The sequence below is a fragment of the Salvelinus namaycush genome, chromosome 1, assembly GCF_016432855.1.
Source record: "Salvelinus namaycush isolate Seneca chromosome 1, SaNama_1.0, whole genome shotgun sequence".
Taxonomy (NCBI): Eukaryota; Metazoa; Chordata; class Actinopteri; order Salmoniformes; family Salmonidae; genus Salvelinus; species Salvelinus namaycush.
Genome location: NC_052307.1, coordinates 79,097,867 through 79,110,733, shown reverse-complemented (window position 1 = coordinate 79,110,733; position 12,867 = coordinate 79,097,867). Strand labels below are relative to the sequence as shown.

Here is a 12,867-nt window from a genome sequence, read left to right as displayed (position 1 = left end):
CTACCCCCAAGCCATAATACTGCTAAATAGTTAGTTAAACTCTTTTAACTCATCTAGATAAGAGCGTCTGCTAAATGACTAAAATGTAAATATCACATACACTGCTGTTACAGTTAATTATCTATCCTGATGCCTAGTCATTTTATCCCTACCTATATGTACATATCTACCTCAATTACCTCGTATCTCTGCACATCTAGTCGGTACTGGTACCCCGTGTATATAGCTAAGTTATTATTACTCATTGTGGATTTATTCCTCGTATTATTATTATCTTTCTATTTTTCTATTACTATAATTGTTGTTTCTCTCTGTGTTGTTGGGAAGGGACCATCAGTAAGCATTTCACTGTTAGTCTACACCTGTTGTTTCTCTCTGCATTGTTGTGAAGGGACCATCAGTAAGCATTTCACTGTGAGTCTACACCTGTTGTTTCTCTCTGTGTTGTTGGGAAGGGCCCATCAGTAAGCATTTCACTGTGAGTCTACACCTGTTGTTTCTCTCTGTGTTGTTGGGAAGGGACCATCAGTAAGCATTTCACTGTTAGTCTACACCTGTTGTTTCTCTCTGCATTGTTGGGAAGGGACCATCAGTAAGCATTTCACTGTTAGTCTACACCTGTTGTTTACCAAGCATGTGACAAATACAATGTGATTTGATCCTGCTTGTTATTCCATACTAAAGTTCAGGCAAAAGCTCCCTCTTGGGATACTGCTATACTGCAAAATATGGACCATGTCTTTGCATAGAAAAATAACATTGGTGATTGGATTACTGTAATGGTGAACTAACTGATCTATAATGCCAAACAAACTGATATAAACAATAGCGAATGACAACGCATACAGTGGTAAACTAGGTCAGAACAGGAGTGTGTGCGTGTGTGTGTGTGTTTGTGTGTGTGTCTGCTTCTTAAACAAAGACAAATGAGGTCTAGAAGGTTAACAATGAGAGTACATACATTACTAGACATATAGAAGGGAGTCAGGTGTAATGGTATAGGTAGGATCTGTGTGTATTTATACTGTGTACTGAGCCAGGAGAATCATTAGTGTCTCGGCTAGCCTATTTTTACCCAATTAAGATGAGAACATCTGACCTTGTTCCAGCAATATGAACCAAGAGCTCGTTTCAGAGTACACACATGCACACACACACGCATGCACGTGCGCGCACGTACACGCACGCACACGCATTCACACGCATACACACAGCTTTTAGTCTACTACAGAGTGAGTCGGCTAGGTTGGTTGCGGTCTCTCATCTCCCTCACTCATAATAGTCTACACACTAGGCTTGGGCGGTATACCGTATACCGAGGTATTTGGAAATAGCCATGGGATGGTTTTTCAATACATTTTTATATTTGTAGCTACTTTTTAAGTAAATACCTGCAGTATGATAGGAGATAAAGCAGATCGTGTTAATTTCACCTGTCACATTATTTTACATTATAAAGTGGGTGGTTCGAGCCCTGAATGCTGATTGGCTGATAGCCATAGTATATCAGACCGTATACCACGGGTATGACAAGACATGTATTTTTACTGCTCTAATTACGTTGGTAACCAGTTTATAGTAGCAATAAGGCATCTCTGGGGTTTGTTGTATATGGCCAATATACTACGGCTAAGGGCTGTGTCCAGGCACAGCCCTTAGCCGTAGTATATTGGCCATGCACAGCCCTTAGCCGTAGTATATTGGCCATATACAACAAACCTCAGAGATACCTTATTGCTTAATTATAAAGCTTACCGTAGTCCCCCAGAACAGCTGGGCCAGTCACGTGTTTGTTTGTAAATATCACAATGGGAGAAAGCAGGAGCAGGTGTGTCCAGCTGTGTATTGCCAGGGGTCGTGTTTTATATTGAAAGTCAACAGTGTTTTTTGCTTCAATAGAGTGATCAGGGACGTGCAACTATAGTTTTCCTTCACAGAAAATACATTGGTGTAACACATTCGGCAGAAAATATATTCATTTTCATCAGATGACAAAAGAATTTGGCTGGGAGTCACGCAACGCTATTTGGCTGGCAGTCACACAAGTAAATAAGCTTACAATTAAAAAACAAGGTCTTTTTCAGAGCGCTGTCTGCTGATAGAATGCCTGTCAAGCAGAAATTATAATAAGAAACATTTTACATCTGTGTTTACAAAACACAGCAAGATATTTCTTATGCATTTTATATTTTTTCCTGCGTGAAAAACACAAAATTCTCAGTTAACGAGACCCCTAAATTTAACTTGCTAGTTATCTAAGTAAGTGGCTGAATTAATAAGGTGAGGGGGCATCATATTGTGTTGGATTTCTGCCGTGTTTGAGAAGTCAAAGCCCTATCTTGATTTCCTATGCGTTTTTTTCTCCTCTCTGTTCTCGGACTATCTGCTCCTCCGCCCTCTTCTCCAAGCTTACCAGGCAGGCCCGTTGCCCTAGCGACTCCAGACTCCACACAGACACAGTGTGTACACATGCTGCTCCAGAGCCAGTACTGTTCTTCCTTCAGACAAGCATGTGTCAAAACTTTGTTCATTTGCACAATGTCTCTCGTTCACATCGCTTGACATTTGGCAGCTCCTACCTATATATGTATAACTTTATGTGCTGGATTGCCTGTCTTAGCAATTTGTATATTACATTTTTTCACTCGTTAGCATATTTAGCTTGCAGCCTCCATGGAAATTCGCTATTACTTGTGATAATTTTGTTAGCATTCTGGTAATAGATGCCCATTTTTTTCTGGCACCACCTTGTGTACTAAGTTGATAATACTGTAAATCCCGGGATGAGAGAAGGATGGAATAAGGTGATGAACATCTGGATCCCACCCAACCCTAATGCACACACACAGTCACCTAAACAAACACACCCATCATATGTAATAGTGACTATTCAAACTCTATTTCAACTGCAGCATATCCTTATTTCATATGCCAGTCAAACACCCCATTACCCTGCACTCCTCTAGTAGACACACACCAGTGGAGGACGGCTCATTATAATGGCTGAAACAAAGCAAATGGAATGGCATCAAACCATGTGTTTGATGTAATTCATACCATTCTACTTATTTCTCTCCAGTCATTACCATGAGCCCGTCCTCCCCAATTAAGGTGCCACCAACCTCCTGTGACACACACAGCTCACAACAAGGACAGACACCAGAGAGACACAAGGTAGATACCTGGTGGTAATATCCTGTAACATCCCTCCGATATGACGTCTGAAAAACAAGAGAAACAGTGTCAAAGATACGTGTCATCATCCATTTCCTTCTCCTGTCTTTCTTCTGACAGTTTGACTGTAGGCTGAAAACATGCACTGCAAAAACAGGCAATGATCTGCTAGGTTTAACCAAACAATGGATTTACCTGCCGTCTTACCAAGAGGAATAATCTCACTGCACTGGCAGATCATTCTGCTGATTTCAACATAAAAAGGTTTGATTTTTTGGGTAATAGAAATCAACTCAATACAAGACATTTTTTGCAGTGTGTGTCTCTGGTTGTCATCTGGATTTACCTCTACCTGGTGTGTGTGTGTGTGTGTGTGTGTGTGTGTGTGTGTGTGTGTGTGTGTGTGTGTGTGTGTGTGTGTGTGTGTGTGTGTGTGTGTGTGTGTGTGTGTGTGTGTGTGTGTGTGTGCGCGTCTCTGCCCACCTTGACACGGGGGTTGAGGTTGCCCATGGCGTCGGCTTTAAAGTCGCTCTTGTTCTTCCGGCAGAGCACGGCGGTGATGATGATGATGATGAGCGTTACCACGGCGATAGGGGCCAGCACAGCTGCGATGATCCACAGATTGTTTGGAGGATTCTTCACCACGGCTACAAGAGGAAACACACAGGAGCACTTTGTGAGAGCACGGATCAACACACACACGCACACACAACATATTCCCTCCTATTGTTGTGCTGTGTATAAGAATTATCATCATGTAATCATCAATGATAGAACACACAGTAACAGTAGACATGTTTTACTGAGGTAAATGTGTCTGCAGTGAGAAATGTTCCTCACATCAATCAACATCACAGCAGTAGTCAATCCTCTCCCTTCATTATGCTGTACCTCTACAGACACATCTCATACTGTCCTCACTTCCTCCCTCCTCTCCCTTCATTATGCTGTACCTCTACAGACACATCTCATACTGTCCTCACTTCCTCCCTCCTCTCCCTTCATTATGCCGTACCTCTACAGACACATCTCATACTGTCCTCACTTCCTCCCTCCTCTCCCTTCATTACGCCGTACCTCTACAGACACATCTGATACTGTCCTCACTTCCTCCATCCTCTCCCTTCATTATGCCGTACCTCTACAGACACATCTCATACTGTCGTCACTTCCTCCCTCCTCTCCCTTCATTATGCCGTACCTCTACAGACACATCTCATACTGTCCTCACTTCCTCCCTCCTCTCCCTTCATTATGCCGTACCTCTACAGACACATCTGATACTGTCCTCACTTCCTCCCTCCTCTCCCTTCATTATGCCGTACCTCTACAGACACATCTCATACTGTCCTCACTTCCTCCCTCCTCTCCCTTCATTATGCCGTACCTCTACAGACACATCTCATACTGTCCTCACTTCCTCCATCCTCTCCCTTCATTATGCCGTACCTCTACAGACACATCTCATACTGTCCTCACTTCCTCCATCCTCTCCCTTCATTATGCCGTACCTCTACAGACACATCTCATACTGTCCTCACTTCCTCCCTCCTCTCCCTTCATTATGCCGTACCTCTACAGACACATCTCATACTGTCCTCACTTCCTCCCTCCTCTCCCTTCATTATGCCGTACCTCTACAGACACGTCTCATACTGTCCTCACTTCCTCCCTCCTCTCCCTTCATTATGCCGTACCTCTACAGACACGTCTCATACTGTCCTTACTTCCTTTAGCAGTCACAGCAATCTGAGAGAAATACAATAATTATATAAAATACTGTCAAGAAGAAACTCCCCAATGTGAGTAATAAGGAGAGTGTTATGAGGCTTTTCATTGTTCTGTTCTGAAAGCTACGCTTTCCATCTTAAACACAGAGATAGTATGTCATGTACTGTACACCCACTCTGACACAGAGATAGTATGTCCTGTACACCCACTCTAACACAGAGATAGTATGTCCTGTACTGTACACCCACTCTGACACAGAGATAGTATGTCCTGTACACCCACTCTGACACAGAGATAGTATGTCCTGTACTGTACACCCACTCTGACACAGAGATAGTATGTCCTGTACTGTACACCCACTCTGACACAGAGATAGTATGTCCTGTACACCCACTCTGACACAGAGATAGTATGTCCTGTACTGTACACCCACTCTGACACAGAGATAGTATGTCCTGTACTGTACATCCACTCTGACACAGAGATAGTATGTCCTTTCCTGTACACCCACTCTGACACAGAGATAGTATGTCCTGTACACCCACTCTGACACAGAGATAGTATGTCCTGTACTGTACACCCACTCTGACACAGAGATAGTATGTCCTGTACTGTACACCCACTCTGACACAGAGATAGTATGTCCTGTACTGTATGCCCACTCTGACACAGAGATAGTATGTCCTGTACTGTACACCCACTCTGACACAGAGATAGTATGTCCTGTACACCCACTCTGACACAGAGATAGTATGTCCTGTACTGTACACCCACTCTGACACAGAGATAGTATGTCCTGTACTGTACACCCACTCTGACACAGAGATAGTATGTCCTGTACTGTACACCCACTCTGACACAGAGATAGTATGTCCTGTACTGTACACCCACTCTGACACAGAGATAGTATGTCCTGTACTGTACACCCACTCTAACACAGAGACATACAGCTCTGACAGACAGACCTCACCCACTCTGACACAGAGACATACAGCTCTGACAGACCTCACCCACTCTGACACAGAGACATACAGCTCTGACAGACCTCACCCACTCTGACACAGAGACATACAGCTCTGACAGACCTCACCCACTCTGACACAGAGACATACAGCTCTGACAGACCTCACCCACTCTGACACAGAGACATACAGCTCTGACAGACCTCACCCACTCTGACACAGAGACATACAGCTCTGACAGACAGACCTCACCCACTCTGACACAGACACATACAGCTCTGACAGACCTCACCACTCTGACACCGAGACATACAGCTCTGACAGACCTCACCCACTCTGACACAGAGACGTACAGCTCTGACAGACCTCACCCACTCTGACACAGAGACATACAGCTCAGACAGACCTCACCCACTCTGACACAGAGACATACAGCTCTGACAGACCTCACCCACTCTGACACAGAGACATACAGCTCTGACAGACCTTAGCCTGTTAGTACACAGAAAACAGAGTACTGAGGAACTTTATAAGGATATGCACAGAGGGGGACGCACACACACACATTCTTGATTTGATTTGACACACATTCAGAAATGCAATCTCTCCCTCCTCCCTCCTCCCCTGTGGTGTGTTCACAGTGAGAGTGTAGCACAGCTCAAACAGTGTTCTGCCTAGAGCTGATCTGTCAGATTATGAGAAGACTGTGTCTACCTTTCTCTCTCTCAGCTGGAACATTTCTCCCTCTCTTCCTCCTCTCTCTCTCTCTTCCCCCTCTTCTCTTCCCCTCTCTCTTCCCCCTCTCTCCCCTCTGTCTCCCTCCCCTCCTCCCCCTCTCTCTCTCCTCCCCCATCTGTCCCTCTCTTCCCCCCTCTCTCCCTCTCTTCCCCCCTCTCTCCCTCTCTTTCCCCCTTTCTCACACACTCACATATTCTCTCAACAGAATTCTAAAGACCCTTCTCTATTAAACAGTATTTTCTTTGCTCTCTCTCTCTACCTCTCTCCCTCTCTCTCTCTCTCTCTCTCTCTACCTCTCTCTCTCTCTACCTATCTCTCTCTCTACCTCTCTCTCTCTCTACCTCTCTCTCTACCTCTCTACCTCTCTCTACCTTTCTCTCTCTCTCTCTACCTCTCTCTCTCTACCTCTCTCTCTCTCTCTACCTCTCTCTCTCTCTCTACCTCTCTCTCTCTCTCTCTCTCTCTCTCTCTCTCTCTACCTCTCTCTCTCTCTCTCTCTCTATCTCTCTCTCTCTACCTCTCTCTCTCTACCTCTCTCTCTCTCTCTACCTCTCTCTCTCTCTCTACCTCTCTCTCTCTCTCTACCTCTCTCTCTCTCTCTACCTCTCTCTCTCTCTCTACCTCTCTATCTACCTCTCAATTCAATTCAATTCAATTCAAGGGGCTTTATTGGCATGGGAAACATGTGTTAACATTGCCAAAGCAAGTGAGGTAGACAATACACAAAAGTGAAACAAACAATACAAATTAACAGTAAACATTACACATACAGAAGTTTCAAAACAATAAAGACATTACAAATGTCATATTATATATATACAGTGTTGTAACAATGTACAAATGGTTAAAGCACACAAGTTAAAATAAATAAGCATAAATATGGGTTGTATTTACAATGGTGTTTGTTCTTCACTGGTTGCCCTTTTCTTGTGGCAACAGGTCACAAATCTTGCTGCTGTGATGGCACACTGTGGAATTTCACCCAGTAGATATGGGAGTTTATCAAAATTGGATTTGTTTTCGAATTCTTTGTGGATCTGTGTAATCTGAGGGAAATATGTGTCTCTAATATGGTCATACATTGGGCAGGAGGTTAGGAAGTGCAGCTCAGTTTCCACCTCATTTTGTGGGCAGTGTGCACATAGCCTGTCTTCTCTTGAGAGCCATGTCTGCCTACGGCGGCCTTTCTCAATAGCAAGGCTATGCTCACTGAGTCTGTACATAGTCAAAGCTTTCCTTAAGTTTGGGTCAGTCACAGTGGTCAGGTATTCTGCCACTGTGTACTCTCTGTTTAGGGCCAAATAGCATTCTAGTTTGCTCTGTTTTTTTGTTAATTCTTTCCAATGTGTCAAGTAATTATCTTTTTGTTTTCTCATGATTTGGTTGGGTCTAATTGTGCTGTTGTCCTGGGGCTCTGTGGGGTGTGTTTGTGTTTGTGAACAGAGCCCTAGGACCAGCTTGCTTAGGGGACTCTTCTCCAGGTTCATCTCTCTGTAGGTGATGGCTTTGTTATGGAAGGTTTGGGAATCGCTTCCTTTTAGGTGGTTGTAGAATTTAACGGCTCTTTTCTGGATTTTGATAATTAGTGGGTATCGGCCTAATTCTGCTCTGCATGCATTATTTGGTGTTCTACGTTGTACACGGATGATATTTTTGCAGAATTCTGCATGCAGAGTCTCAATTTGGTGTTTGCCCCATTTTGTGAAATCTTGGTTGGTGAGCGGACCCCAGACCTCACAACCATAAAGGGCAATGGGCTCTATGACTGATTCAAGTATTTTTAGCCAGATCCTAATTGGTATGTTGAAATGTATGTTCCTTTTGATGGCATAGAATGCCCTTCTTGCCTTGTCTCTCAGATCGTTCACAGCTTTGTGGAAGTTACCTGTGGTGCTGATGTTTAGGCCGAGGTATGTATAGTTTTTTGTGTGCTCTAGGGCAACGGTGTCTAGATGGAATTTGTGGTCCTGGCGACTGGACCTTTTTTGGAACACCATTATTTTGGTCTTACTGAGATTTACTGTCAGGGCCCAGGTCTGACAGAATCTGTGCAGAAGATCTAGGTGCTGCTGTAGGCCCTCCTTGGTTGGTGACAGAAGCACCAGATCATCAGCAAACAGTAGACATTTGACTTCGGATTCTAGTAGGGTGAGACCGGGTGCTGCAGACTGTTCTAGTGCCCGCGCCAATTCGTTGATATATATGTTGAAGAGGGTGGGGCTTAAGCTGCATCCCTGTCTCACCCCACGACCCTGTGTGAAGAAATGTGTGTGTTTTTAACCGCACACTTGTTGTTTGTGTACATGGATTTTATAATGTCGTATGTTTTACCCCCAACACCACTTTCCATCAATTTGTATAGCAGACCCTCATGCCAAATTGAGTCGAAGGCTTTTTTGAAATCAACAAAGCATGAGAAGACTTTGCCTTTGTTTTGGTTTGTTTGGTTGTCAATTAGGGTGTGTAGGGTGAATACATGGTCTGTTGTACGGTAATTTGGTAAAAAGCCAATTTGACATTTGCTCAGTACATTGTGTTCATTGAGGAAATGTACGAGTCTGCTGTTAATGATAATGCAGAGTATTTTACCAAGGTTACTGTTGACGCATATTCCACGGTAGTTATTGGGGTCAAATTTGTCTCCACTTTTGTGGATTGGGGTGATCAGTCCTTGGTTCCAAATATTGGGGAAGATGCCAGAGCTAAGGACGATGTTAAAGAGTTTTAGTATAGCCAATTGGAATTTGTTGTCTGTATATTTGATCATTTCATTAAGGATACCATCAACACCACAGGCCTTTTTGGGTTGGAGGGTTTTTATTTTGTCCTGTAACTCATTCAAGGTAATTGGAGAATCCAGTGGGTTCTGGTAGTCTTTAATAGTTGATTCTAGGATTTGTATTTGATCATGTATATGTTTTTGCTCTTTATTCTTTGTTATAGAGCCAAAAAGATTGGAGAAGTGGTTTACCCATACATCTCCATTTTGGATAGATAATTCTTCGTGTTGTTGTTTGTTTAGTGTTTTCCAATTTTCCCAGAATTGGTTAGAGTCTATGGATTCTTCAATTACATTGAGCTGATTTCTGACATGCTGTTCCTTCTTTTTCCGTAGTGTATTTCTGTATTGTTTTAGTGATTCACCATAGTGAAGGCGTAGACTCAGGTTTTCCGGGTCTCTATGTTTTTGGTTGGACAGGTTTCTCAATTTATTTCTTAGATTTTTGCATTCTTCATCAAACCATTTGTCATTGTTGTTCATTTTCTTCGGTTTTCTATTTGAGATTTTTAGATTTGATAGGGAAGCTGAGAGGTCAAATATACTGTTAAGATTTTCTACTGCCAAGTTTACACCTTCACTATTGCAGTGGAACGTTTTACCCAGGAAGTTGTCTAAAAGGGATTGGATTTGCTGTTGCCTAATTGTTTTTTGGTAGGTTTCCAAACTGCATTCCTTCCATCTATAGCATTTCTTAATGTTACTCAGTTCCTTTGGCTTTGATGCCTCATGATTGAGTATTGCTCTGTTCAAGTAGACTGTAATTTTGCTGTGATCTGACAGGGGTGTCAGTGGGCTGACTGTGAACGCTCTGAGAGACTCTGGGTTGAGGTCAGTGATAAAGTAGTCTACAGTGCTACTGCCAAGAGATGAGCTATAGGTGTACCTACCATAGGAGTCCCCTCGAAGCCTACCATTGACTATGTACATACCCAGCGTGCGACAGAGCTGCAGGAGTTGTGACCCGTTTTTGTTGGTTATGTTGTCATAGTTGTGCCTAGGGGGGCATATGGGGGAGGGAATGCTGTCACCTGCAGGCAGGTGTTTGTCCCCCTGTGTGCTGAGGGTGTCAGGTTCGTGTCCAGTTCTGGCATTTAGGTCGCCACAGACTAATACATGTCCCTGGGCCTGGAAATGATTGATTTCCCCCTCCAGGATGGAGAAGCTGTCTTCATTAAAGTATGGGGATTCTAGTGGGGGGATATAGGTAGCACACAGGAGGACATTTTTCTCTGTTAAGATAATTTCCTTTTGAATTTCTAGCCAAATGTAAAATGTTCCTGTTTTGATTAATTTAATGGAGTGAGTTAGGTCTGCTCTATACCAAATTAGCATTCCCCCTGAGTCCCTTCCCTGTTTCACACCTGGTAGTTTGGTGGATGGGACTACCAGCTCTCTGTAACCTAGAGGGCAACCAGTGGGTCCGTCTCCTCTATACCATGTTTCTTGCAGGATGACAATGTCTGCATTACCGATTTCTTTGGTGAAGTCCGGGTTCCTGCTCTTTAGGCCAAAGGCAGATGACCTCAGGCCTTGGATATTCCAGGATGATATAGTGAAGGCTTTTTGTTCCATAAAGTGTCCAATGTTGTTGGTCGTGGTTTGGCCTCAGGCCAGTAAGTGTGAGCAGAGCCTGCTGAGCATCTGGTACATGCCGTTGGCTTGGGCGAGTGTAAGAGTGGGGGTTGGGCCTGTTTGCCCACTCACTACCTGGGCGTATGTGTGACTTCCATGTTGATGCCCTCTTTGCGGGGGTGGGGTGCATGGGGTGGGCAGGAGTGGCATAGGTCTGATCTGAGGGGGCCTAAATTGGGTGTGGGCATGGTTGATGTGGGGGGGTGTTGATTGGTTGGGGTGGGGGTGTGGATGTGTCTGGGGGTGCTGTGGTCTGGATGTAAGTCCTCTTGGCGTGGGTCCTCTATGTGTAGGTCCAGGGGGGGGTCCTGAAGGTCTTGGAGGGTGTCTCGCTGGTCTGGGTGGGGTGTCTATTGATCTGTTGCTCCTGTGTGAAGTGTTGGGGCTGCGTTTGAGAGCGATGTCCTTTAGAGTCCGGGCAAAGGTGGGCACTGCTGCCTTGTAGAGGTGGACCTGGTCATAGAGGCTGTTCAGGTCCAGGGTGGAGTGGTGGGCCAGAAAGACATTTGGTTTTGAGGCACAGTCACGGGAAATGCTTGCGTTTACCCGCTGTATTGTAGCAGGGTGGAAGTCTTTTCGTGGTAGCAGGGTGGAGATAACCACTTGTGCGTTGGGGAAAGTAGAAGAAGCTTTTTCAATCACTCCCTTCAGTGCTGTGGCCACCCTTTCCTGCTGTGCTCTCAGGTCGTTTGTGCCTGTGTGTATTATTATGTGGCTGGGTGAGCCTAGTTTGTCCTCAGACAGAAGGTCTAGGGCGCGCTGGGTGTTTGGACACCAGAGTTTAGACACACTGTGTTTGGGAAAAAGTTTTTTTTCTTCTATATATTTCCCATTTGAGTCCATAAGGAGGACAATCTGTGTCTTGTGTTTGTCCTCAGTGGGTGTGGGGGGGTTGTCAGGAGGGCTATCAGGGTGGCTGACAGGGGGGGTGCTCAGAGGGAGTGAGAGCTGCTGGGCTTGGGGTTTTTCTTTTGTCTGTTCTGCTGTGATGTCGACTCTATGGTCAGGGTCTGGTGTGGACTGTTCTGCTGTGATGTCGACTCTATGGTCAGGGTCTGGTGTGGACTGTTCTGCTGTGGTGTTGAGACTTTTGTCGGGTGCTGAGGTGGGCTGTTCTGCTGGCGTCTCTGTGGGGATGGCCACCTCCCTAGTGGGTTGTTCTCTGTCACATGCCATCCCCCTCCACCTCTCCTCCAGCAGTCTGATCCTCTCCTCCATCCCCCTCTCCCTCTCCTCCAGCAGTCTGATCCTCTCCTCTAGTGCTCTGTTCTGCTCCTGCTCCTGCTTCTGCTCTTTCTCCTGTTGAAGTTGTCTCACCACTGTCCAGAGTGCAGATATGTCTCTCTCCACCTCCAGCACTCCGGGTCTGGTTAAAGGGGTGTTGTTGTGCTGGACTGTTGTCTGGGTCTGTGCTGACTGGAGTGTAATCACCTGCTGTTCCAGCTCCACCTGCCTTACCTCCAGCTGGGTGAATTTATCCTTCATTTCAATGGGGGAGAAGTACTCTGTGCTGGGAGGTTGACTGTCTGCTGAGGGTTGCTCGTCTGTGGGGTTATGTGATGAAGAGGTCTGGTCTGACCCGCTTGGGGTGGGGGTATCTTTATCAAGGGAGAGCTTCTCCTGCTGGGCTAAATCTTTGATTAGGTGAAAGTCCAGCTGAAACTGTTTGGGGTTGCCCTGTACCATTACTGTTCCAGACTTATAAAGATTTATGTTAGCTGACTCCTCGTCCTCGTTGTCAAGAATCCTGAGTTTCCACCCCTCGTTAACCCCCCCTCTCTTAACAGAGGGGTAGTGTGCTAATATAGCACTGTGCCATGCCAGGGGATGGTTTGTGTGGAAGATAAG

The 12,867-nt window shown here is 45.1% G+C and overlaps 1 protein-coding gene across 1 annotated transcript in view; it reads right to left on the bottom strand.

The window, feature by feature from the left end:
* The window catches only part of kiaa1549lb (KIAA1549-like b), a 100,256-nt gene that overhangs the window by 47,029 nt on the left and 40,360 nt on the right, over positions 1–12,867 (bottom strand). Inside the window, exon 9 of the mRNA XM_039000329.1 lies at positions 3,658–3,821. Coding sequence (XP_038856257.1) covers positions 3,658–3,821 — 164 coding nt within the window. The remainder of the gene's footprint in view (positions 1–3,657; positions 3,822–12,867) is intronic.